We start from the raw sequence: 27,672 nt of genomic DNA, 5'->3' as shown, positions 1-27,672 counted from the left end.
ACGGGAGAGAGAGACACACACACACACACACACACACACACACACACACACACACACACACACACACACACACACACACACACACACACACACGCAGAGGTTGGGGAAGAGGGAGTGGGAGGGATAGTGAGGTAGATGGCTGAGCAGTGTGGAGAGGCATGCGTCTCCAAATGTGATTCTGTATAAGAGAGTTGCCAAGTAACAGGAGGACCTGGTAGTCGATGTCGTCAGAACCCTGCGAGGTGCATTCCTGGTCCACGGTATTCTGCGATGCCTTCACATCTGAACAAATCCCATTTACCTTCACAGTCGATGAGATATGTCCTAATACCTCTTCCATGACGCAGACGACATCACCTGAGAAGATATAACTGGAGGTAGGTCGTTAATAGTTGATCATAATCAATAATAGAGATGGAACTGTGGGGAATACCAGCCCAACGTGCGATGAACAACGTCTCGTTTACCTGCACTGTTCGCTGTGGATTGCATAATATTTAGCTGATAGCTATCTAATTGTTCCTCACAATTGAAATGCACTGTGTGGTAATGTTTTATCCGTTGGCAATTTTCTATTCATTTGTGACATATTTGCGGTTCGGGGCATTCATCTGCATGGAATAGCTTGCTACGGAGGGGTTTTCATATCGGCTGATAACGATTAACCGCCGCTCAGAACTGCGGCAAGACAAAGCCAAGATGCGGCCACACTGCTGTTTAGTGTTTTATGGTCCGGTCACACATAGTGTGATGTTGGACAAATGCATTCTCCAGAGAGAGGCTATGCGCCAGACGGGATGGGGGTAATACTGGTGTGGGGTTGCGGAGTCTATAAAAGAGCAACAAGTTGTTCCCAGGGTCCATTACCCGCTAATGTTTCCCCATTGTCTGTAATCTTAGCACGTGGGTAACGTTTCTGTTTATTGCATTTTTATGAGATTGCCCTGAAGGCCTCTGCCTCAGGGTAGAGGGTGTGTGGGGGGCGTAGACAATTAGTTTTCACCTGTTTCTCATCATTACTTCTCAAACCACAGGCACAGGCACTTTAAATTCCAGGAGATTTAGTAAAATGGAGGAAATACCAGGGATTATCTCCTGTGCCAGTTAATTAGTTCCACAACTGTCACATATTTAGGCAATCAATTAAGCTTACGTAAATACAATATATTTGGGTGCTTATTCAGCCATCTGAAAATGCTCTTAGGGCCTAAACAGATGACATTCCTGTGTGGATAGGTTTAAAAAACCAAAACTTGCTTGGATTTTCAATGAAAAGACAGCCAAGATATGGGTTAAACTTTAAGGACCTTTCAGGTCCAAACATTGTGAAACAGCAGAAAGATTAAGTGAGGCCTTCCTTGAGTGTGGTAGAGTCAACACATCGGGCGGAACAAACAGTCATTGGCTAATGGGGGAAAATACCATTTACCTGCATTTGCAGTGTATAAATGCACAAATTACCACGATTGTCACAACCCCAGAGAGTTATCATGTTAGAGGTTCGGTTTTTAATCAAAACATCGTAACACCTGCAAAACGACCTGTCGTCATCGCCACCAACAGCCTGTTAGCCTCTTAACACTAGCAAAATACATTGTGAATGTAATTTATTCAGTCTTATATAGTGTAGCCTACATTTCCACATCTCAGCTGAGAGACCTGAGTTTTATTTTAATTTTCATAGCCTCGATCAAGGAATGATTTTGTGTGTGTGTGTGTGTGTGTGTGTGTGTGTGTGTGTGTGTGTGTGTGTGTGTGTGTGTGTGTGTGTGTGTGTGTGTGTGTGTGTGTGTGTGTGTGTGTGTGTGCGTGTTTTCTGATTTTGTTAGTGGAAGCCAAGGTTCCATTGACAATGATGTTGTTGAAATCCCTCAAGATGACTGTGAAGCAGAACTCTGGCTCTTGATCTTTGAACTGCCTTAACACAGACAATCAGATAAAGATGTTAGTCATAGCACCTCCACCGCGGACATCCAGCCTCCCTTGGAGATCAACAAGGCCTCTGATTGGTCTCTCTTCAGGTCAGCTGACCACGCTGTGTGGTCAGCTATTCCACCAGTCAGAGTTATAACCCCCTGGGGGCCGGACCTTCTGAGAGAAGTGGTCTACAACAGGCGTTGGTTTGACCTCAGGGCTAATAAGTCTGGTGTATGAAGACCCCAAGAAGAGAGCTCAATGTGTTAGCCACATTGGAATAACATTTATTGGCATGTATTTACATAACTATCACCTGAACTAAGCATTGTATGAATTTGTGGTTTTAAGCTAATGTTCCAGTTGTGATTTTGATGAGGGCTCATCATTTGAAATGGGCCAATGAATGCTGCATGCTTGATTTCTAAATGGTGTGGATTGGAATGTTCAACAGTCATACCCGAACGCCCCCCTCCCTTGCCACCCCACCAGCCCCCCTCGACTCAACGCCCAGACTGCACAAATACCAACACGACCACAAGCACACACTCGCAGACTCCCATGCAGACAAGAGTCACACACATCCATCTCTGCCACACAGTGTTCCCTCTCTCTTGCAGGGTGCAGTCCAACGGCAGTCTACCGATTTGGGTGGTTTGTGTGCGAAGGGGAACGCAGTAATAGTTAAACAGCTCTGCTGGACTATGGATTCATGCAGTGGATTGTGCAGTACTCCTTCGTCATGACGCACACTTTTCTACTAGGCTATTTCAGTCCCCCATCTCTCTCTCTGTCTCTCTCTGTCTCTCTCTCTCTCTCTCTCTCTCTCTCTCTCTCTCTCTCTCTCTCTCTCTCTCTCTCTCTCTCTCTCGCTATCTATTCTTGTATGCCGCTCTATCTTTGCTGTCGCTGCAGCAGTCCCATCCCTTGTCTCTCCTTGGAAGAGAGCCCCTTTCACCACTTCTTTTGTTCTGCTTTCATTCCCACTGGTTTTACCTTTTCTCCCACATTTAAAAGGCATCAGGGTTTTTCCCCGCGGAGCCGGTTCTGCATGGCGTGCTCTGTTCCTACCCTTGGCCAGTGTCTCGGTTCCCCGAGGAGCGGCCCTGCTGTTCTGCTCTGCCATGACTTCATCTGACATTCAAGATCCCCCTCCATGCACGTCCCCTTTGACATTGTGCATGTTATTGCACCGCATGCTAAACAGTCAACAAGAGTGACATTTACAAGGGTACATTTCCAATGTAAACAGGAAATTACAACTCTGTACTCGTGTACCGTATCACGGTATACATAATGCTGCCAAACACACCATTGCTTGAAACGGTCAGGCTATGATCATGTAGTTTGCTCTTGGTCATGGACGGATCTCACAGAGCCCTCTAGCTTCAAACAAGGGGTACGTTTGTCCCCGAAAAATATTCCCGTAAATGTATGGAAACTTCAGACTGCCAGACTATCCGGAATCTGGCAGCGAATGGGGGCAAAAAAAGGGAGGGAAGAAAAAGTGTCTTGCAAAACGTTACCGCTCCCACGTTACCTTCTGTTGGGTAAACCCCCTCAGTGGGATGAATGATCGGAATATGTGAGTCTGAATAAGCTGGTCGTGGTAATACACTAGTTGAGACATGACATCACCAGGGCACTGATTAATGGTTCAGCAGCAGATGCTGCAGTAGGAGTGCGTCATGTGACCATATCTATAGTGGCTAATCTCTAGATGGACGTCTGCTGCACACTGGTGGAGGTTTTCCCCTCAGGCATTTCCTGCTGTGGATAAAGGACTTCTTGTGAGTGAGAAAGTGACGACATCCACCCATCCAACTCACAGACACACACACACACACACACACACACACACACACACACACACACACACACACACACACACACACACACACACACACACACACACACAGGCATGCGTGCGCACACACGCACACGCACACACACACACACACACACACACACATGCACACCCCAATTGAAATCTAATACACAAAGGGATGTGTCCGTTTTGCCCCCAAGGGTCGAACATGATAAAAATACACACTGTGTGCGCCCATCTGCTCTCTGTAGCCCGCTCTAGAGATGCTCTGACTCCAGTTAGAGCCCAGAGTGACAAAGGGAAACGATGAAGCTTCACTATGGTCTCCTTAGATTACCATTACACTGAAGCTAACCTTTAGTTGTGTATTCATGTTTGTCTCACAACAACATAAGTGTGGTCATTAAAGAGGCTTCTCGACCTTAATCCCAAAATCTCTCAAGTAGGAAACCCTGTAGTTTATTTGTGCACACCCCGTTTGAATGAGTGTGTTTGGGTGGGTGCGGGTGTGGGTGTGTGTGTGGGTGGGTTGACAGAGGGGAGCGATGAGATTAGTGTTGACGGGGATTCAAAACAAGCAGTTAGGTGCTCCTTTATGCTCACAAGCGGTTTGTGGCCAAACCGCCGTTGAGTCTCATTAATGCTAAACAAACAGAGATTCTCCAAAGACATGCGTGCGCACAAAAACACACACACACACACACACACACACACACACACACACACACACACACACATACACACACACACATAAACACATGCTGAGAAGGGATCAGTTGAGAAACATTCTGTTTGCCAAGAAACGTTTCTCAACATCCCCATTGTTATGACAGTACACAAATGCACCTGCTAGTTAACATTTACTGATAAGAGAGGCGGGCTGGGTTTAAGTAGCTCTGGTTTGACTTGGGAGACCACCGTATCAGGGAAGAAATAATAAAAACCAAGCTATGAAAGTGTGTTCTTTCCCTCCAGCTCTTTCCTCCTCCTTGCATGACGCGGATTGTGATTATGATGAGTCAGCCTCTCCAGCGACTTGCCACTGCACGCATTCCATCTTCCAGCGTTTTCTGCTGCAAACCTTCCAGGGTCTCGTCCATGTTTTTTTTATGGTATTCTCTCCTTCAGTGCTCCAGTGTCAGTCATATTGTCTTACCTTTCTTCGACCCCTCCCTCGCCGCCGGATTCCTTGCCCCATCGCGTATCCCGCTACACTCTTGTCCACTAAATCACTGTGATGTCTCCGCTGATCATATCTTTCTCCTCCATTAGTTGCAGTATCTCTGTACTAATAGGAACAAACCGTCTGTTTGTCTGAAAATAGGTTGCATGTTGAAAGAGCTTTGTTTTAATGAGCCCCAATATAATTCATGTAACAAGATGAAGCAGAGTTAAAATATAATTTTAATAAGTGCTGGGCAAAACCACAAAAAAACCTAGGCTGTGTGTTTGATGCTGAACATCTCAATTGAAATGCTAACACATGCGCCGTGACCTTTTCCTTTGTGCTCCAGCCCCTTTTGTACACATTGTTCCCGTATGCAAACTCACACACCCGATCAGGTTGAACTAGTGGGACACAAACTTTATAACGCATTCGGCTGTAGTCAGTAGATGTAGCCGTTAACGTAAAACTGCGTTGCGTCTCAGGTGAGTCGCCAGCGGTAGAATGAACTGTCCCATAGGTTGAGTGTTGACGATATCCTTCTTGGTTCCTCGTCCTCCTCATGTTTCAGGCTGAGGTTTCGATACATGGTGTGAGCCATTCTTCCTGGCGCTCAGAGCCGTCTCTCGCCACCCGTTGACTCACAAAAAAGGCCTGAGGTGGGGAGGGCAAATGTAAAATGGGTCAGTGGACGAGTTTGGGGTCTTTATTCACAGGAAGGCCATACAAGGTGCCTGGGTCATTCCGCCTGCAGTTTTTGTTGCGTGACTCATGGGGGTTGTGTAACACTCAAAGCCTTGTGGCTAATGCTGTGTCTGTGAAAACAGGTTTTCCAAACTCTTTAATGTTGCAGCTGTCAGATTCATACAGCTGGAAGATAACTTGGAGGGGAAAACTGGCAGACTGCTTGGAATAATGTCGCTTAAGATAAAGGAAAACAGAGAGGGAGTGAAACTGATGGTCATCAAAAGTGCACTCTATTACAGACAGAGGTACGGAAGGAACGCAGTACACCATCTGCCATGGCTGATTGAAACCATCTGTAGCCATGGTCCGTTTAGAGGTCCTGAGTGTTGAGCAGCCGAGAAGGAAGCGTGTACGTGTGTGTGTAACCATACACCCCACCACACCCAGCGTGTCTGGCGGTGCTGTGCGGCCGAGGCCTTGAGGAGTATCGGTGACCTGCCCTCTGACTCAGCAGCGCTGCAGGTCCGGAATAAGCCCCCAGCCTATTCCCGCCCAGCCCCATATCAACACCACCTCTGATTCATGCTATACATAACCGTATGGAGGGATGTAGGATGTAAATACACCCGCAATTGGATCTCACTACGAATTTTAAATGGGGATTTAAGGGGAAATTAACCCAATTCACCTACTTCATGTACTTGACCCATTGCTGCCCGTGACTTAACTGTTAAAAGAAAATCTTACCCGTTGACTCACGTTATAACCTGTGCTTTATTGTGTTTCTCACCAGGGGTCCAGTGGGAAGATGGTGTGTCGGATAGAAGAGCCAGCCAGAGGGACCTTTTAGAGGACCAGACGTCCACACGCAGGCCATGGCTGTTTTCGTTACCTTCACCTCCCTCACCCTCCTCCTCCTCCTCTTCATACACCCTTTACCTGCCCAAGTCATCCCCGGGTCCTTTGGTCTCCTCGACCCCCCGGCAGGCGACCCCTCGCCACTTCCCCTGAACCAGACTGTGCGGCTCTCCTTCCCTCCCAGGGGTCGCAGCGATGTGCCTGTCAGACGTCCAATGCGGGAGAAGTCTGCGACCGCTCAAATGCCACACACAGCAGCGATGTCGGATAGCACCAAGGACTTATCAGAAGGGCAAAGACTGCCAGGCCCCACTATACACTCAGACACTTTTTCCATATCTACCCTATCCAGCATGAACCTCAGCAGCAGGCCGGTCCGTGCTCGGCCAACTGGCTCCAGACCAAGGACCGACACCGCCAGCATGGGCCTCAGCAGAGCATCCTCAACGAGGGAGGCGTGGACAAAAGGGCCCCGCCCGACTGTGATCTCCACGCCCTTAAATGAAGTGATTGACTCTGCAGGGTCGGAGCTGGTCAAGGCTGGCAGAGTGGGGAACGGGAGGAATAATGATGGGCGGGAGGTGGGCTCAGTCAGTTCACCAACAACGCTACTCTTGCGAGGGGAGCCACTAGTTTCTTCGGTGACCGTTGGCAATGAAGTAACCAGGTTCTGGCCGGAGGCGCAGTCTACGGCCGAGGGAGGTTTGTCGCCTGAAAATGCTGACGTAAAGCCGCTGCCGGACGCCAACCAGACTGAGGAACCCCGCCTGTTGCCCCTGACAACCAGGACTAGCATCTCCACCACCCCATCACCGAAGATCCGGGTGACGTTCCCACCCACAATGAAGCCAACCAGTCCTCAGACTGGGACGTTATCAGGTGATTCAAACGTTTATTTTATGGTGAATCAAAAGTGCATATTAGCTCTAATAATTCGATTTGGGTTTCACTGCATTAAACAATGTCATAACCATGCCATCTCTTCCTTCTCTTATGTGATCTCACAGCATTCAACATTCCAACCCCAAACAGAACTAAAGGGACCACAAAAGATTATGCGACAGTCAGACCAGCAAGAACCCCTCTCTTTAAGCACCCAGTGGCAGTAGGGACTCTGGTTCCTGCCCATAGCCAGACCAATCCAACACCCGAGGCCATCACACAGGAGAAAACGACCATAACTGCATCAAAAACGAATGATATTATCCAGGAAGCAACGCAGACATCCTCCAAAACAACTAGTCCGCCTCCAACAAAAGCAACAACAGAATCCACACACACAGCCATGACAACAGTCAAGACAGGTAATACCTCATGGATATCTTTCAGTAGTTGTTTAAGCAACGGCTGGTTTCGCAATCTTGACCGATTTTCCCTGTAGATATGTTTGAGTGGAATTATTTTCACAGCTGGATTTTTGAATATTTGCACCAGTCCAGTACAACCTAGAAAGCCTCAAAGGCAGTACAAGGCAGAGACAAGTAGGGGAGGGTTGGATGGAAACTTTGGTGGTAGGTGTGTGGGTGAGACATGTAAGGGGGTTAAACAGTCCAGGGGGAGAGGCGAATGGCTCGATAGGGATAGAAGAGGTGCTAATGCAGAAAGAGCTTGGCTGGAATCAATTCAAAGCCAAAAGAGACTAAACAAACGCGACAGCAGAAAAGAGGTATAGAGTGAAAGGAAGGGTGTGTTCAGAAGGAAAGTAAAAAGATGAAACATTTAATAGATGCCGCCAGTTGGCTTTAAACTGTGGAGGTACAAAACTCTTTCAACCCTGTTGGATCAATCCACAGCTCTCAAGATTTACAGACTGTAGGGCAATTTGGGAGGTTGTCCTGTTAATGACCAACATCAATGACCCACATGTGTTTTTTGCGTTACCCCTTTGGTTTATATGTCTGTATGTTAGTACATTTAAAGGTCTGTGTGTGTGTGTGTGTGTGTGTGTGTGTGTGTGTGTGTGTGTGTGTGTGTGTGTGTGTGTGTGTGTGTGTGTGTGTGTGTGTGTGTGTGTGTGTGTGTGTGTGTGTGTGTGTGTGTGTGTGTTTGTGTGTGTGCGCGTGATAGTGTGCATGTACACATACCTTTTGCACGTGGCCATGTATTCCTTAAAAAGTAAAAGCTCAAGGGTAGGGGTAAGTGTACACAGCTGTGAAATGTGATCAGGACATCTGGGCTGTTTCTGTGTTTCTGTGTTGCTCTATAAAGTCTGGTGGTGGTGAGGAGTTATGAGACGTGGGAATGTTGTATATCAATGTGTGCATGGGCGTGGGTCATGGCAGCACTCTCTGGGCCTATGTGGGGCTTGTTATTGCAGGAACACATTTGTTGGAATTGCGGTGTCGGGAAGGAGTAAAAGTGAACGGAATAACAGCAAAATCGGCTTCCTGTAATGTAATATTTTGATCAGTTATAAACTGCTAATCATACTTAATTAACGTAAACAATATACTTTTAAATCAAACATTTTACCCCAATATGGAAGAACCGGGACATAGAGATTTAATAAACAGAAATGCTCAAAAGGAGAACTAATTTCCCAATTAAAGGGGTGACATTAGAAAAGGTTTTGGGTGTGGGATACAACCAGGATGTCTTGGCCATGCCGGAATGTGGCATATGTCCATGTGACAGCTTAAAAGGCCATTCATCGCGCTAAAAGGTTTTAGTAGTAGTAGTAGTAGTAGTAGTAGATTTAAGAGCTTTGGATTGGAGCTGGCAGCATCCATGTTCCCTGTGTTACTTATACTATTTTTTTGGATTTGTGCATGCCCTGATAAATCACCATAGATTATGGTCATCCTCACTGATGATAGTTTTGTTTAAGTTTGTCATAGATCTCTTACCTATTATGTCACATTAGCCGTCGGGTTATAGGGTTAGTGATGAATAGCCTTGTGATTACAGTGTAGTGCCGCTCCATCAACTTTATAGCCGAGGATAAGGTGGAGTGCTTCAGACAATTGCTCTTCTGCTTGCTTTACTCCATGTGGCACGCATCACATTGTTTTATTTTTCCATGTGAAATGCCCCATATGGTACTAACGTCTATTTATATCTCTATAGTATGTCACTGTGTTTATATAATACAGAAAGCCTCATTCCTCATCATTTGATACAATTATTTCACACTATTATGAACGAGAGGTTATGCAGGTCTTTTTTGATGAATATGAGTTTGTCAAGAAGACTTTGGATGAATTTTATTAAATAAAGATATGTGTTTACCTTTTCCTTAGGTGGAAAAAAATATTACAAAAATAAAATCATAAAATATACCAATTTGAGAAGGCAATTCAGGTGTCATGCTATGATTACATAACAGCTGTGTGAGTTTTTGTGTGTTACTAATTTGTTCTACAATTGCCACATGATCACGGCTAACACTTTTTACCTATTGCCTAGTAGTGAACTATTTCCCTCTAGTGGCCTTTTATTTTCATTGCAATCCACAGATTTCACTTGCATTGCTATTGCAAATGCTTTAATTGCTTGTATTCTATGCTGTATATATAATATTATTATTACGGCATTATACTTATAATAACAAACGTAAAATATCTTCTTTTTTCTAGTGATGACTTCCATCACTGCTACTACTTTCGGGACAGTTGGCCGAGGAAGCTTTGACCCCATCCACCAGCCTGATATCGTTCAGAGGAATCGCTCTGTGGCACCTGTGCACCGCCATCAAGCTCCCACTGCTCCACCTGCCAATCCCACCCCATCTCCCAGCATCATTTCCTCCCCTAACAGCACGCGTCTCCACTGGGACGACCTGAAGCGTACGCTGGCCTTCGCCTGGGACCTCCACGTCTACGGCTCCGCCAGCCTCTTCCTCCTTCTTTTAGCTGGAGCCGCCCTGGGCCTCATGCTGTCCCCCGGCACGGACTGCCCTCACCGGGGGGCCCTGGTTCTGGCCAACGCCCTCCTCCTCCTGGTGGGAGGGATCCGGGCGGCTTTCTTTCTCCTCGATCCGTACGGCACGCGGCACTCACTGCCTCGCGCGGCGGTGATCGCCCTGTACAACCTGCCGCTGCACATGTTGGTGTGGGCGCAGGCCGCCATGGCTCTGCTCGCCCTGAGGGTGGCGGCAGTGAGCGTGCTACCCGCGCCCTTGGAGCGCCCTCCTCTGGTGGCCGTGTTGGCTGTGCTGCAGTGCACCCTGCTGCTGGCCGCCGACCTGCTCTCCCCTGCTCTGTCCCCCGTGGTGCCCGTCACCCTGCAGGTCCTCTCCCTTGGCTGGGGCCTCATCGTCTGCCTGGGCTTCCTCTGCTATGTCTTCCCGCGTATTCGCTGCCCGGCTCCACCTATTCCGGGAGGTGTGGAGGAAGCCGGGAGGACGGCCTGGACTGGAAGCAGGAGGACAGGGCTGATCCTGGGCAGAGTGCTGGCTGTGTGCGCCCTGTTGGGAGCGCTGTGTTGTGGTCTACACGTCTATGCCACCGTTTGGCTCTACGGACTCCTGAGGAACTCGAAGCACTTCACTTGGTGCTGGTGGCTCGTGCATTTCTGGGCCCGGCTGCTGGAGCTGGCCTGGGGGTTCTCTCTGCTGCTGCTGGCCTCCTGGGTGTTCTGGAAGCCCGAGGGCGCTCAGGGAAGGGACGAAGGAGGAGCTGGAGATGGAACAGCAGGGGAACAGACATCCCCTTGCCATTCTGCACCCACCACTAACAAGCACACCTGCTGGTCCAAGATCGTGCAGAGCCTGAAGGGAAAGCCCTACAAGAAGTCTGACAGTAATGGGGTTGGGAGAGGAGGAGGCGGTGGAGGGGGAGGGGGAGGGCCTGGGGAATTGCCTAATAATTGGGCTGGACAGGAGCGGCCTGGCGCTGACATCAGCAAGAGTCTGATCCGGAACCAGAACCACGAGCTAGCCAGTGCTCAGCAGCGCTGCGTCAAAGACAGCAACCGTGGGCGCAACCAGCGGGGTGTGTCTGCGGAGCGGGGCACGTCCGACGGCTCCACGGGATCCCTGCTGAGACTGCAGGCGCTGGGCCGCCCCCCCCAGCGCTCCCTCAGCGGCAGCCTGGACACGGACAAGGACACGGGGGTCTCCCTGTACGAGTTTGACCTGAGGCCGCCCTCTCCCATCGACCTGACCCGCAGCATCGACGCGGCCCTCCACAGGGAGCACCTGCTGGGGGGGGGGAGCCTCTTCCTGCCCTTCGCCACGCCCTCCCCGGCCCCGTCCCCAGGCTCGGGGAACAGCCAGGGCCCCTGGCTCCGCAGGAACAGCGATCCCCAGATGCTGTCTGAGAGCAGCGACACAGAGTCGTCCATGCCGCTCGGGGGCAGCATCATCAGCAGCGTCCCCAGCAGGCAGGTGACGGCCCCGCCGACTCCGTCCCACCAGGGTCACCGGTGGGGGGGAGGTGGGGCCGTGGGGAGCGTGCCCTCCTCGGTGTCCTGTCCGGTGTCACTGCGTCCCTCCAGGACCTCCACGGGGCACCTGGGGGAGGAGGGCGGCGACGACACGCGGCCCTTCATCACACCAGACTCGGAGGGCGTGGGCGGCCGGCCCGGCAGGCCTGGGAGGCCTGGGAGGCAGGGGGCGTCGCGGAGTTACCTGGAGGTGAGCCGACAGGATGACTCAGCCAGCGTCAGCAGTGAAATTATTGACCTCTAACCTTCAGGCGACCGCACAGGACCGCCATCATGAATAAGTACTGTTGTTGGTTGAGGACAACGCAAATAATTCAACGCAGAGGTTTATTGTTTGTCTCTTCTAAAGAGTAATTATTTTGTTTGGGAATCACATCAAATGGACATTGACCCCCAAACAACTCTATCAACGTCTCTTTTTGCCTTTTTGCAAAAGAAAGATTCTAATAGTTAATAACGGATGTGTAAAAGATGTGTGTGAATATTGCGTAGACCGACAAATAAACCAAACCTTTGTTCTGTTGCTCTTACTCTCTCTATCTCCCTTCCTCAGATCTAATGTTGTCATTTCAGTCCTGTTAGAGCTAGGCCTGACCTGGTGTGTGTGTGTGTGTGTGTGTGTGTGTGTGTGTGTGTGTGTGTGTGTGTGTGTGTGTGTGTGTGTGTGTGTGTGTGTGCCTGTGCCTGTGCCTGTGCGTGTGCGTGTGTGTGTGTGTGTGTGTGTGTGTGTATGACTGTGTGTGTGTGTGTGTGTGTGTGTGTGTGTGTGCATGTGTTTGTGCAATAAAACGTGACTTGCCAAAACAAAAATTCACACTGTATGTTCAGACTTTGGACCATCCTGTTTGGACAGCGTGATTCAAATTTAAATGAGGCTGTTTGACGATATGTGAGGAAACTTGCATTAACTTTTATTCTAAACTACACAACCATAACCTGGTCTTAAAGCTCTTTTTCCACAGTCGGTTAATCGTAACATAATGATAGAGATAACTAAATATGCACTGTTGCTGTCTGTCACCCTTATATGCTTCATGTAGTAATGAAAGAAGCATGTTGACCTTTCCAACTCTTTGTGAAGTTATTAGCTTAAACTTTTTCTCCTTTAAAATAATAAAGGAATAACAATAATAATTAGAAGACAGTTTACATTAGGATTTATGCATTTTGCCTTTGGGAAAGCTATTGCAATATATTTAAGCCTATGACAGCATTTTGATTACGTTATACACATTCATTTATTCACTGATTAACAATTGCAAGTTCCGCTTTCCTCTTGAGTTACGTCTAATCGATTTAAACAATCATTCAGTGGTATATCTGATTTAATGACTGCAGCTGAATGATGGGCTGTACAACACAAGAGGCTTAGCATGGCGTTCAGAACTCCTGTATTGAAGCTCATTACAGATCTAGTGTTTTATGATGAAAGAAGGAACTGATGTATAAAATATATATATATAAAAAAATAAAAAATAAATATATATATATATATATATATATATATATATATATATATATATATATATATATATATATAAATATGTGTTTGTGTACAGAACCCCACCTATACAGAGACAATAAATAGTATTTTTGATGTATATTGATAAGGCTACATAAAGTATAATATTGGTACGTGAAAGACAATCTAATGAGGCCAATGTCGACCGTTCCAAGGGGTCCTATTTTTTCAAAACACTATATCTACGAAAATGTGATGGTCTTTCTTTGTTTATTTTTGCTACAATGAACTGTTGAATGGTTAAACACTGAGTGCGTACTGTGTAATGATCATTTTGGACTGTTGCATTTTGGATCGGTTGGAACATTGACCAACCAGCTGAAACTCTGTTTCAAGAGATCTCTGAGGATTGCATACAATGAAGTAATGAATTACGAGAAGGACCAATGCTTGACTGATACAAAAGGATTTGTAGTCATCTTCTGCATATTTTAAATGTTGATGATTGATATCCGTTTGTGTATCTGTTTCTGTATGTTTTAGGTAACACTTTAATAAGGGTAAATCCATTAATTATTAATTTACATTAGTAAATGCAGTAACAAGCATTATTGTATAGCATTAGCACAGTTAACCAACAACATAAAATAAAACCTTACTAAAATGAACACCATTACCTTAGTCAACAAGAACACTATTAGTAAACATGAACACCATTAGTTAATGATTACTAGATTACTTTTTTTTGTTAGTTAATGCTTATCACTGCATTAACCATTGTTATACTAATCAATGGTTAATTAATGTACCCATATTGTAAAGTGTTACCATGTTTTCTTTAAATAAAAATACAAATACAGACTTTACAACAACTTCAATTGTTCCTGTGCTCCTGATGAAAGCAACTGCAGGGTTTCTGGTAAGTCGAGGGGGCTTGCTGTCCCTACTTGTGATGTCACTTCTAAATGTGTTATTATGTATTACGGCCCTGTATTGTCAACATTCCAGTTTCTCCATTCAATTTTGTTGTATTGGTACATGCTGTGACTTAATGTACTTTATGACCAGGGTAGTACTTAGCATCTGAAACCTTAGGGTCTATTACAGTTGTCTCTACCAACAAAACAGGATGTGCCATAGTTAATACTGACGACCATTGCCCCTCTCTCTAGTCAGAAGTGAGCCACCTAGTGTGGAGCTACAAGTCTTGTTTTGTCCATTTTGCACATTGAACTTGTATTTATGTTCTTCAACTTAATGTTTGGATTGAAATAAACATGTGATAAGCAATCTTTTTTGTACTATATTTTGACCAGATAGGGAGATTACACTGTTTTAAAACCTGATAGCCCATGTTATATATTTTTTTCTCTCTCTTTACTGTAATATAACAACATTTTCGTAATCTTCTTCCTATGAGCTGTGTACATCAGTTCATATTCCCTGAAGCCAGAATTTGAACAACATTACAAGAAGAACCACCACAAAGACGAGGGCAATTAACATGGAAAAGGATGTCGAAGAATTGATAAGCAACATCAATATCATGCAACGGAAACTAAGCTCCCTCTACAGTATATTTTGAAGTTCTGCCCTTTCTTTGGCAAAGCTTGTACATCATGACGTCACACATAAGTACTGCCTCCATTTTTGAAACCATAGCAATTTTGTCATTAATGTTGATGTTATTTCTCATTAAGGGAAGACGTTGTGTTTGAAACAAAACAGCATTGCTCACACGAGACGTTGCAAAACAAAGTTTTATTACGGTAGGCCTATATTTCCAATTATTTAGGATTTCACAGTACTATATACTCTATTGAGTCACCAGCATCACCAGCAAAACATCCCATTATGCATTCTGATGTACAACACTTGAATACAGACATTTGTAGCACCTCATCCCAGGCAGTCAGTCCTGGGATGAGGAACAGGGTTACAAGCCGGTACAATGGTTTATATACAGCAGTTGGTGCTGCAAGACTATGACTATGACCAAGCCAGCAAGACTATGACGCCGTCGCCAGGGCCATCCGGGACCGGCTTGGCCCTAACCCCGGAAGAGCATCGGCGCCGCATCCGAGCGTTGGTGCTCACAGAGGGAGCCCGACCCTTCGCCTTTGCCCAGCAGCTGCGGGACCGAGCCAGGTGGGTGGCTGGTCCGGGACCAGAACACAACGGGGGGGCACGTGGAGCTGGTCGTCCTCGAAAGGTTTGTCGGACATGTAAGTCTTGTGCTGTGTTCTGTGCCGATGCGGGGGCGTCCGGCGCTGCTCGAGGGCAGGGGGCCGCGGTGGAGCCTCAACCCAGGGCCCAGCGCCGAGGTTCCCATCTGTCTCGGTACGCTACCCTACGCTCAGCCTACGACCAAGTGATGGCTATTGATGGTACCCGGGTACAGCCAGACACAGTGCTCAATTACACACACTTTGTGGTGGTTAGGGATAGGCTTTATCGGGTCTGTCGTGACACCCAGAGTGAGGAGGACGTCACCGAATTGCTGGCAGCGGGCAGCGGGCAGCGGGCAGCACGCGGTACAGTCTACTTCAGATGATGAGGAAGTGGAAGAACCAGAGACGTCGGAAAACCTGACGCAGTCGTTTGTGGTTCATAATATTGTCTGGAGCGCACACAGCTTTTGGCCATGATAATATGTATTATATGATGTAGATATCTATGTATTATATGATATTATTTAGATATAGCGCTCCAGGGCTGTAACGCAAGTATTGTACACTTCTTTGTTATTTGGATAACCGTTCTGCTGCTGGTGTTATGGCGCATAACACGTCGGACTCTCGTCTCTGGTATTTCCACAAAGCAGGCCATCCTACCCGAGAGTACAACTGGAAGAGCCAAATGGGGATTCAGGGCAAGTACTATCAAAGATTTCCCTCTTTCTTTTTTTATATCTTTAATTTCGAGGTAGTTTCAAGACCTGGGTAAAGAATCTAGATTTTTTTGGACTTTTTGGGTTTACCTTCTTTTTTTTCTTTTTTTTTGGCTCTTCATGTGAAGCTTGTTTTATTATTAATTATTGATGACTTACATTGGTTTATTAAAGTTAATCCAATGAAAGTGTGCAACCAATGAAAGTGTGCAACCAAGTAGATTAGAGATTGCCATTTGTAAATAATTTACGGAAGATGACTTGCATTTTGTTGTCCAAGTACCTGTTACTTTGTTCAATGACAATAAAGTTGAATTGAATTGAATTGAAATTGAATCTAATCTAATCTAATGACTGTTCATACAAAAGGAGGCACATGGAGTTAACTGTCAGGAAAACCAGCTGAGTGAAGAAGGTTTTGTGTTTGTTACAGGGGGCTGTCTGTGTGAACTGTCACAATAAAGCTGGTGTTCTGGAAAATGCTCCAAAAACATCTGAATTTTCGAGTTAGTTGAACCAATGTTAAAATGATAGTTATTTTTCAATAGACATATTTTTTGTTTTTGTGTGAAAAAAAGGGTGGATGGTGGCAGTGGGGCTCATTGGGTGCTCAGCACCCCTAAAGCTCTGACCCTTGAATCGCCCCATGTCTATGACCTACTGAGCAATAATTCAGATATTTGGCAGGAATGGGAACGGGAGGCAGTTTATTTCAGATCAAAGGGGGGAAAGTGTATCGTCATGGATACTATCGGTGTCTGGAAACTGTCTCAACTGCTGATAAACGTTATCACTTTATGGCGTTTATGGCTTCGTGGCTCCACCTGCCATTGCCCTCACATTTAAGAATGGGTAATAATTTGTACATAGCTAGCAGTGTTGGGAGTGACGCGTTACAAAAGTAATGCATTACTGTAATGCATTACTTTTTGCTGTAATGCAGTAATGTAAGGCATTACACACAAATCTCAGTAACGCGTGTTACAATGCATTTAAACCCGAAATTAACTTGTGTGTTGTTTTTATACAAATTCGCCAACATCGCGAGATTCGCAGAGGAGAAAACAATCTGTGCCAATATTTCTTCCTCTTACTGCTAGAGGAGAAGATCACGGCAGAGGCAGAGTCCAGGGGGGTTGGTTGTAGTCTTTTCGCTCGGTTCTCCTTATCAATAGTTGGACTCGGACGGAGCGAAAAGACTACAACGATCCCGCTTTTCCGTTTCCGGTCAAGGAGCAATGAGTCTTACAACCGAATTGCCCAACACTGACAGCTAGCTAGTACAAATATTACACTGACTCCAGAGTAATTACACTGTAGCCTACATTGCATTACCGGTAGGCCTATAGCATTTAAAAACAGGCATCCTTGGTTAGAGTGGAGGGAAAGAAGGTTAGGCAAATGTCAGCCAACATGCAGTTGGTATACACTATTGAAATTCCTAAAGTTAATTACGATGCAAATGAGAGTATAGCTAATTCATGGTCATTTTTAAGGTGAAGTTATTTTAGACTTTTACACAATTCAATTACTGTGTGGTATGTTAGGGGGCTGCAGGCTCTGCCCGGCCCCCAGGGCCCCCCCGAGGCCCTGCGGCCCGTGTTCGTGCGCTACGACTGCGAGGAGGCGGAGAACGTGGACATCTCGCTGTCCAGCATCTCCGACGACAGCGTGGTCATCGTGCCCCGGGGACGCTGGGCCCCGAGAGCCCCCCCCCGGGGTCCTGCCACTGCTACAGCACTGCTCAACTCCTTTCTGCCGCCTCGCTGATGGAGCTGCCTCCCTGATAGCCGCCTCCCTGATGGCCGAGCTGCAGCCCCCCGGCCCGCTGAAGCCCTAGCCCCCCCCCCCCCCCTCCTCCCCTCAGTCCCTCTCCCTCCCGCTGAAGCACCAGGGGCCCCCCTCCCTCTCCTCCCTCTCCTCCCGCTATACCCCTTGTCCTCCCCCGGCCCCTCCTCCTCCCCCGGCCCTGCCCCACTGCAGCCCCAGGCCCCCCCTCCGGCCTCCCACTGGCCAACATGCTCGGCCGTGCAGAGACAGAGAGGGACGAGGTGGTCAGCCCTGACACACCGCCCACCCACCACACCTCAATCTCCTCGCCGGACGTCACCTCCAGACACTAGAGGTCACATGACATGGTTGCCAACCATCCTCAAATCCCTTCATTTTACATCATCAGGCACATTCTCAAGGTGATATCCCTCATGGACTGACTATCCTGTTGGTGAACAACAGCGTAACTCAGTGCTAATAGGCAGATCCCACTGTCCTGACCACTGATTTGTTCTTGAAGCCAAAGAAGATTGGTATGGAGTATTGTAATTGTAATAGCACTATGTATAATGGTTTACATCATATTATGGTTTGCTTTTTGTGTTCATGTGACTGTGCAGTTAAAGCAAGGTCATTAATAATATTTATCTGGACTGCGGGTTTGAAAATAAATTCTTGTACTTTTTTAATTTCAAAATGCCTGTATTTTCTGTAACGGGCGGTAAGTTCCTCAAGTGTGTCTTTTTAAGTATTTTTCCTCTCTAGAGAATATCTCTAAAAACTCGCACAATAAACAAGGTTCTGTCAGTGTCATGAAATCAAATGGCTAGTCAGTTGTCAGATAATATTCCAGGAACAATAACGTGCAAACAAGCATGTTGGACCACTGATCTCTATCGACAATCTCCTTCAAGCATTACATGGTGTTTAGCCTGCTTGAAGCTAATCACTATTAAATAACAGAACTTTATTTTTTTCTTTTAGAAATATATGATTAAATTGATAGTTATCGTACACAGAAACAACACTGTATAATATTCAAAAAAATCTTGTGAATCTATATTATTTTTAAGGGGAACTGTTTTTCTTACAACCCACTATATTTATGTGTGGGGCTGTTTTTTTTATTTGTTCAACAAAATCTCAAAGTTTTATTGAAGGCAATAGAATATGACCATAAAAAGAGAATCTGAATCTTTAAAAAATGTCAAGTAAAGGCCGACCTAAGCCTGTAGCTCAAACATATCCTCATCAGTCACTTAGGTTTAATCATGATGCAAGAGTAGCCTTGCCAGACTTTAGACTACAGTGCGGAACTGCAGCGTTATATTCTTCATCTTCTTCTCATAGTCCTCATCAAACTGTTCATTCTGGGCTACGGTGAAGTGGTTTTTCCAGTCACCAACCTTCCCTGTGAAACACAATGTGTCAATCAAAAGTAAGCACATCATAAACTTTCATTTTTCAAGTTATCTGAATTACCTTTCCTCATGAAGGGAGAGATCTTAAAGTCCATGACTTCCACAGTTGAATAGTTGGCCATGTCATCTTTCTTCATATTATCAAACTGTGATTGATGTCTGATTTGTTCCTTCTCTTTGGTTGTCGAGGTCAAACCAAGAAAGGAGCACAACTTATTTATCTCCCGTCCTGTGTCCTGTGCCCAAACAAATAAACAAACACACACACGCACACAAACTTTAACCCTATAAACCCCGGGTCTATTGGTCGTATTTGTGTAAGCTTCATCATTCCACGTATCCCTTGGGAACACAGACCCCTGGTTAAGAATTGCTACCCTTACTTACCCTTACTTACCTCAACCATATCTTCAAAGAACATGTAGTGGATTTTAGGATGGGAGTGTTTCTTCTCCCACCAGCCAATCACATGGTCATACCAGGATCCAAAAACCACTAAACAAAGAGAGGAATCAATCAAAGAACTTAAAGTGAAGGGGAAGCAGAGGAAAATGTTGGCCTATTATATTTTGGATATCTCCCAGCTATGTTTTACACTGACTCTTTCCATCAATGAATCTCTGTAGGTAGCTGTTCCAGTCTCCTGGTTCTGGGTGGCCGTAGTTCATGCGGTCAAAGTGGAAATAAGACACTGCATTGTCTTTAGCATTACGGGCCACATACACTACCTGCACAGAGATAATATGAAACAATATTTGTTATTGGTATTAAATTGAAAAAGGTATATTTTGCAAATAGTTACAAAGATAAAACAATATTCACGTTACATCAATGTAAAAGTTATTATTACAGATGTTGATTTAAATGTGTATTGTCTTTAAATACAAATTACATGAGTTTTATAGTAAATGTAGTAAATCTAAGTCAATTAATACATTTGTCCAATTGTGTGGCCAAATAACCTAGCTCAGGTGATTAACCTTCAGCTTTCAGTTTTTGGAACATTGTGCCATGGGTGTCTTTTAAGATTTTACCTTAAACATTGAATGCAAACATACTGTACCCTGCATTCCTGTTCCCAAAAGGACTTTGGAAGCAACTGGACCGGCAGGTGAGTTTTGATGAGACGAGGAGAAGTATCCAGACTGTCAGCCAGATCGGTTCCTGAATTGAAAGATGAAAACCAAACTGCTCTCTCACCTATTTATAGTATTCACAGGTGATACTACTGTGAATTAAATGAGTAAACACATGGCCAACCTTTAATAATATGAAGAAGTTTCCATAATGAATTTGAAAAAGACAATTGTTTATGTCATATTTTTGCCCATCAAAGCATCACAATCTTACCAGATGATTGGTTTAGGCTCGTAATCTCCAGGAAAGGTACTCTATCATTAAGAGAGGTGGATGTCTGGCGATCTGGTTGTGTCTTCGAAAAATACAGAAGATCAAGAATGTAGGAGACCCATGTAGTTCCTGAAAAAACAGAAAACAAACATTACATAACTAAAACTTGTATTACCACACTCAAAATATCCTTGATTTCTATACACAAACCTGCTTTCGGGTATGTTGCAATCAGGATATCATCTGGTCTGGCTTTGAAGTTTTGAATTTTCTCCCAGTTGTCCGTGAAATAATGGACCATTGAAACTCCATGGAAATCAATCAAATTTGGCCGAGGCGGCGTCGTTGTCTAAATAAAGACGAAAAAAATATGAATTGGAAAAATAAATCGGGAGGATGCCAAAAGCATATATTTTCTTCTTTAAAGGAATTTCAAACAATATTTCACTGAGGCCTATAAGGCTATTGTTGACGTCCGGCCTTTTACATCGAGTTGAACATTATTGTATGAGATAGGCTGCAGGTAATAACATTGACCCGAATTTTGACTTGTAGTCGCAAAGTAATGTAATTCAACTAATCAAGCCTAACTAAAATGTGATCTACTAGATCTGTTACCCTTAAATAACATGCCATTTATGCTAAATAGTTGGTGATTGCACAACATCTCTGTAGCCTATTAGTCGTATATGGTAAAGAAATAAATTATAATAATTACCTTGTCTATGGGCATGTCGGCAGCGTAGTTTTGCTTCCCCTGAAGTCTCTAGTCCAGTTGTTTTCTTCCTCTGCGTTCTGTGGGTTTTGTTTCTGGAATCCCTTTCCCCTACTTGTATTCGGTAACATTTGATGACCCAGCCCTAGCTGTGCAGAGGTGGGCAGAGCCTATTGCATTATCGCCCTATCAATGTTTGACCTAACTTTCTGAACATAATTCTATGATTGTAATGTCACTTATTATTTTATTTTATTATTTAGGCCTACTTACCGTATCTCATTCTCTGAATAGGTTTGACATGAATGATGTGTAGACCAAAGGAGTGGCTTTCGCTGCCTACTCAATGTGTCCTACCACTCTGCTCCAACTTAAATGTCTGACTGAGGTTGTTTGTCATAATGACCTGAAACGACCTATATGAGCCCTTGCTAGAACAGCGCCCTCCATCGAGTGGTCGGAGTAACAGCAAACCGTAACGCATGGTTCTATGTGCCAAAACAGAAATGTGGACATTGGTTTTATTATCAGTGGAAAATGCTACATTTAAAATAATTGTCGGCATTAAAAGGCGTTTTTCTTTTAACCTTTCTAGCGAGAATTTATTTTTAAGAGGATTTTTCAAATTGTTTCAGGTAACCTTTATTTCATAATGCCACATTTATTCATTAAATGCCACATTTATTTCATAATGCTACATTTATTTACTTAAAGCCACATCATTTCATAATGAGGTCATCTCAGACCAAACCAACAGGACCAGAACAGGACTGAATCACTCATTAGGGCAGAACTCAATGTAAGAGAATTCACAACATTTCTGGTGGATGAATGGACACAGGGCCTATAAAAATAAGTCGGGACAAGCTGTTGTGCGGACAAAATACAATACATCAATGGGCTCTGAGATAGCCTACCATGCTATTCTTTACAGATCCAATTAATCAACATGGTTTATCAGCCTACTATTCGGGTTTGTATTGAAGACTTTTTAGAAATGCTACTCTTCAAGATATAGACATGGATGACAAAGTCTAAATAGTGTGAGACTGATATCGAGCCCGTGTCAGTGTTGAACCGGTATGTGTGAAACTCCATCTATTCAGCTGCTTATTTCCACTAGTCAATCCACAACTACTGTAGCCTGCTAAAAAAAAGCATGATAAAGTTGCTATGGGTTGGGTCCTCACCATGGGGATAACACATGGGGAGTCCTTAGAACCTCCTCCAAGAACCATTTTATTTCTGTTCACTTTATCTTTTATTTAAGTACCCTAGAAGTTTTGTTTAACACGATATTCAGGACAAACATCTCGGTTTAAGGATGTTCTTTCATAAACGTTGAAAGAAGGCGTTGAACTTATTTTTTAACACATAGGACCCTATCTTGCATCCGGCGCAATTGACTTAATCACTGGCGCATGTGTCGTTGCTAGTTTGCAACTGGCGCAGAGCTTTCTTTTCCCTCCTGCGCCACCCGTCGGTAAATTAGGGAATGATCTTGAGCCCCAAGGGGCGGCTCGGCGAAAGAGGGAGGAGTGTTCTGGCGCAAACCTTCCCTGGAGCTATCTTGCAGTTTCAGAAACCACTTGCGCCACAAACCAGGAAATACCTGGTTTAAAGTCTGTGGCGCGTTGTTCAGATGCTATTTTTTAGGGCGCATGCATAATGTTGCTTGTGCACCTCGCACTTACACTTTGCTTCTCTCATCTACCTAGCCACACATTCTTGGTAAATTATTTGGGAAAGAACAGCTGACACAGCGGTAATAAGTTGTACTTTTAAATCAATGCATCTGCAAACATCGTACAACAAACACATATTTTACTGACACAGACATCGTGTACATGCCCATAACTTTTAGGATTGATGAGTATTTGATCGTGAGAAAACATTGTTTTACCGCGAGTGAGTGTTAAAAAGAATGAATGAATGCGGGCGCGCGTGTGTGTATGTGTAACACACACATGCGCGCGGGCGCACGTGTGTGCGTCCATCTGTTTAAACACACGCAAACTAAACACGTAATGCATAATACAGTCAATGGCAATGTATATTAACGGGGGGACACATGCATATTAGGAACACAAGTTTATAACGATAATGCATACAATACTGATAAGAAACGGTGTTTATAATGTATTGCGCATATCATTAAATAGAACCGCAATTACCGCATATCATATGTTATATCATATACGTTTTCTTTGCCGAAATTTATTTGAGGACTCAGTATTTCTGAAGTTGTGAAAGAAAACCTTATTCATGCGTGAATTAGGCCATATTATTTGGCCATAAACTGAGCCATTTGAAGTTTGAAATTCATGTGCATCTGTCTCATCGGAGATTGCAGACGCGCTGTCAAAATATCAACTCGTCAGATTCAAATGCGCTCATGGCTCTTAAAGGGGATGGGAGCTGGCACTCTCATTGGTTTATTGCACGTTACGCCCAAACCACACCTACGGGTAACTAGAATACTTCAGACCAACCCTTTTAGATATGCGCCGGGCGCAAGAGTAATTTTTCGCACCGGTAAACTAGCGACATTGCCGTAGAACCGCCCACAAAGCTACTTGCGCTTGGTGCTTCTCACTTGCGTTTCAGACCGTTAAAATAGGGCCCATAGAGTTTGGTGTGTTATCGCAACAATGTTTAATTGAGGTGGCCACTAGAGGTGAGGTTGCAGATTGCAACGACCTGAATCAACTCTCCCCTCCCTTTCCACGACTAAGGTGGACTGTACTAGCCTGTATTGGGTACTTCCAAAATTATGTAATCGACTACGACAGCATCAAGTAGCCAAGTGATGAGAATCTTTGATAGATTTATGAAATTCCTATACAACATCGACTATGATAATGCTCACAAAGGGATAATCACAAAGGGGTCTTAGTCATGGGGATAGCACGCCACACTCCTAAAACTATAAGCCCATTCCTTTGGTTCTATCTCAAGCTGTTTGTCCGTTCTTGGCTACTGTAGAATCATGGTGATACGACATAGCGGCCTCCCATGTAGAACATACTGTGGCGAATATCAAAAAGCAGAGGCGTGATATTCTTTCTGTGACCTTATTGTAACTTTCCAAGAGTACAGCAAGACAAGTACTAACTTAACCGAGAGCTTAACATTTACTAACCACCTCCACTAACTCTCTTCACTAACTGTCTTCCTGTCTTCTTAACCGTCTTCAACTGTCCTCTTAAAGCAAAGCATGATGGGAACACATCAGCAACCAATAGCATGTTTTAATGGTATAAAACAACACAACAAACATAGCCCCCGCGCTACATTGCCCCCCCACCAGTTTGCTTGTCCTCAGCCGACAACACAGTCCTGATAGCAACGGGGAGGCCGCCACCGCCGCCTGTGAGCCCGTGGTGTCGCATGCCCAGCCCCCCACTGTCTGTTTGAGTCTGAGGACTTGTCGGTGTGAGTGGAGCCGTGCTGGGTGAGCTGGGTGTGTCGCGACATCCAGCCGCCCGGAGCCGGTAGGGTGCCAACGGTCTCTGTGTAACACCACCACCCATCCACGGACACACGATAAACAACATCGGAAAGCTGTTCCAGCACCTCACAGGGCCCCACCCACTGTCTGGTCAGTTTGGGAGAGACCCCCTTTTTCAGGGATGGATTGTAGACCCACACCTTCTCCCCAGGCACAAAGGAGCGGCCCTGGCAACGGAGGTCATACCCCCGCTTTTGCCGCATTTTTTACCGAAGGCTATGTCCACAGGCGTCCGCAGCTGTCTTCCAAACATAAGTGTGGCTGGTGTGCACCCCGTGTCCACAGGACATGGGGTAAGTGGCGGTCCCAGTCTCGCTGGTGTCGTGAGGTGACGATAGCCAGTTGCGTGGCAAGCGTCCGGTTGAACCTCTCCACTAGCCCGTCGCTCTGGGGGTGGAGGGGCGTCGTCCTGGTCTTGCTTACCCCCATGCGTTTGCACACCTCAGCAAAGATTTGAGCCTCAAAGTTCCGCCCATGACCGCTGGGCAGTTCCTGAGGTGCCCCGAAATAGTGAAATAGTGAAACTATTTCACTGAGATAGTGAAATAGTAAATTGCCACAAGGACGTAGCAGTTCCCGCTATCTGTGGTGGGGAACGGGCCCAGGATGTCCACCCCAACCCGCTCCATGGGGGCCCCCGCCTGGTATGGCTGCAAAGGGGCATGGGAACGTCCAGTCTGCCCCTTCTTAGCAGTGCAGGAGGCACAGCAGTGAAAGAAAAGCTCTGTGTCCTTCCTGCAACCAGGCCAGTAAAAACGCTGGTGCAGCTTGTTGAGGGTCTTGGCTACCCCATAGTATCCTGCCCCCACCGAACCGTGGATCGCATGTAGCACCCATTGGCGCCAGTGCATGGGCACTAGTAATTGCCACATATCTCTCCCCCAGACTGGTGCACGCCAGACCCTGTAGAGTAGTCCATCCCACCGTGCCAAGGTGGGCCACTCGGAGAAGTAGGTCTTGGTTTCCACGGACAAGGCAGGGACAGCTTGCTGGGAGGGGGTGTGCCTGGTTGTCAACCCACTGTCCCACCCTGGCCAGTGTGGGGTCACTGTCCTGTGCTGCCTGGCACTCCTGGTCTTCCATGGCAGTCAGCCAACCTTCATCTGGCCCGACCAGTCCTGTGGCAGCTACCTGGAGAGTAGCTCCATCTCACTCCTCTTGGCGTTCACAGTGTCTGCAGTCCTCACAGGGGCGTCGGGACAGGGCATCTGCATTGCTGTGCAGACGCCCAGCTCGGTGTTGGATCTCAAAATCGTAGTCCTGCGGGGGCCTCGATCCACCGGGCCACCTGACCCTCAGGCTCCTTGATGCTGAGCAACCAGGTCAGGGAAGCGCGGTCCGTCTGCAGGAGGAACCACTGGCCGTAGAGGTAGGGGCGAAAGTGTCTGAACGCCTCAACCACTGCCAGGAGCTCACGTCGGGTGAGGCAGTAGTTGTGCTCGGGGCAAGACAAGGAGCGACTGTAGTAAGCCATCACCCTCTCGTCCCCTGCTCTCTCCTGCGACAGGACTGCCCCCAGTCCCACGTCACTAGCATCAGTGTCGACTATGAAGCTGCGGCCAGGGTCAGGAAGGGCCAGGATGGTTGCGGTTGTCAGAGTAGCACAGAGCTGGGCAAAGGCGGCTGCATAGTCGTACTCCCAGCTGAACTCCCTCCCTTTGTCCGTGAGACGGTGTAGAGGGGTGGCAATTGGTGCGAAGTCGCGGACGAACCGTCGATAGTATGAGGCGAGCCCCAGGAAGCTGCGCCCCTCACTGACATTTCGGGGGATGGGCCAGTTCCTTACCGCCTCCACTATGGCAGCCACGCCTTCTGGTCACAGCTCATGGCCCAGGAACCTGGTCTCGCGCTGCAGCAGGTTGCACTTTTTGGGGTGTAGACGCAGGCCTGCGCCCTGAATGGCTTGGAAGACCTGGCGGAGGTTCTCCAGAGCCAGCTTGAAGTCCTTGGCATGGACCAGAAGGTAATCAACGTAGACCTCGCACTGTTTTCTGTGAACGTGAGCCAGAACCCTCTCCATAAGTCTGTCAAACGTGGCGGGAGCATTGAAGAGAACCTGGCTCTGCTGAGCATCGAGTCCTTCGCTGCTCCGCTGGTATAGTTCCTGGATAGCGTTGTCATCATCTGAAGATGGGGGCTGGGGAGTCGTAGCCCCCACGGAGGTCGCTGTTGTCGTAGACGGACAAGGCGGCGGAGACGGAGGTGGTGCAGCGCCTGGTGGACACAGCTGGGCTTGTGTACACCCTACCTTCCCCCCTTGACGGCGCTGGAGGGTCAGCGTCTCCATGCCGAGGTGAATGGCGTTCCTCGACACATCCACATCGTCTAGTCGCTCGGTGGGCGTTAGGTCGAGCAACACCTGCAGCGCCTTCCCCTCCAGTGCTAGAGCAACGTGGGCAGCAGTGTCTTGGTTGCTCCAATTTTTATTCGCTGCAGCCAGCCCAACTTGCGCTAGGTACGGCTCCAGGGTTGTGATGCCGGCGTATCGTGGGAGCTTGAAGGTGGTCCGTGGGCTAGCGATGGGAATGCCAGCAGCAGCAGCCGGCGGAGAGGCGGTCAGCGGCGCCCTACAATACTTCAGAATGTAATGTGTGCAAATGGGCTATCACAGCCAACCTAGTGGTTCTACATGTTATATTCTTATCTAATAGGAGTGTTGGAAAAATAACAGAGGAAAGCTAGCGATTTGTCTTCCCATGACAAAGCTGCTCAG

General features: G+C 46.4%; 2 protein-coding genes across 3 annotated transcripts; one reads left to right on the top strand and one right to left on the bottom strand.

Annotated features, from left to right (window-relative positions):
- Positions 1-74: 74 nt before the first annotated feature.
- Positions 75-14,589, top strand: LOC132452117 (proline-rich transmembrane protein 3). Its single transcript, XM_060044552.1, has 4 exons — positions 75-377; positions 6,388-7,331; positions 7,460-7,756; positions 10,028-14,589. Exons 2-4 carry the CDS (start codon positions 6,470-6,472, stop codon positions 12,079-12,081), a joined length of 3,213 nt encoding a protein of 1,070 aa, XP_059900535.1. The 5' UTR covers positions 75-377; positions 6,388-6,469; the 3' UTR covers positions 12,082-14,589.
- A 4,319-nt stretch (positions 14,590-18,908) lies between these two features.
- Positions 18,909-21,841, bottom strand: LOC132453199 (cytosolic sulfotransferase 3-like). Of its 2 annotated transcripts, none has more exons than XM_060046055.1 (9): positions 21,722-21,841; positions 21,452-21,597; positions 20,944-21,082; positions 20,734-20,862; positions 20,447-20,547; positions 19,985-20,111; positions 19,781-19,878; positions 19,445-19,619; positions 18,909-19,373 (listed from the first exon to the last, which is right to left on the bottom strand). In XM_060046055.1, exons 2-9 carry the CDS (start codon positions 21,464-21,466, stop codon positions 19,261-19,263), a joined length of 897 nt encoding a protein of 298 aa, XP_059902038.1. In that variant the 5' UTR covers positions 21,467-21,597; positions 21,722-21,841; the 3' UTR covers positions 18,909-19,260. The 2 variants fall into 2 exon arrangements, with proteins under 2 accessions (XP_059902038.1, XP_059902037.1); XM_060046054.1 differs by having other exon boundaries at positions 21,452-21,593; positions 21,722-21,834.
- Between the last annotated feature and the right edge of the window lie 5,831 nt (positions 21,842-27,672).

The sequence above is a fragment of the Gadus macrocephalus genome, chromosome 1, assembly GCF_031168955.1.
Source record: "Gadus macrocephalus chromosome 1, ASM3116895v1".
Lineage (NCBI taxonomy): Eukaryota > Metazoa > Chordata > Actinopteri > Gadiformes > Gadidae > Gadus > Gadus macrocephalus.
Note: the sequence above shows the minus strand (reverse complement) of the source record. Positions and strands in the feature narration are given on the sequence as shown.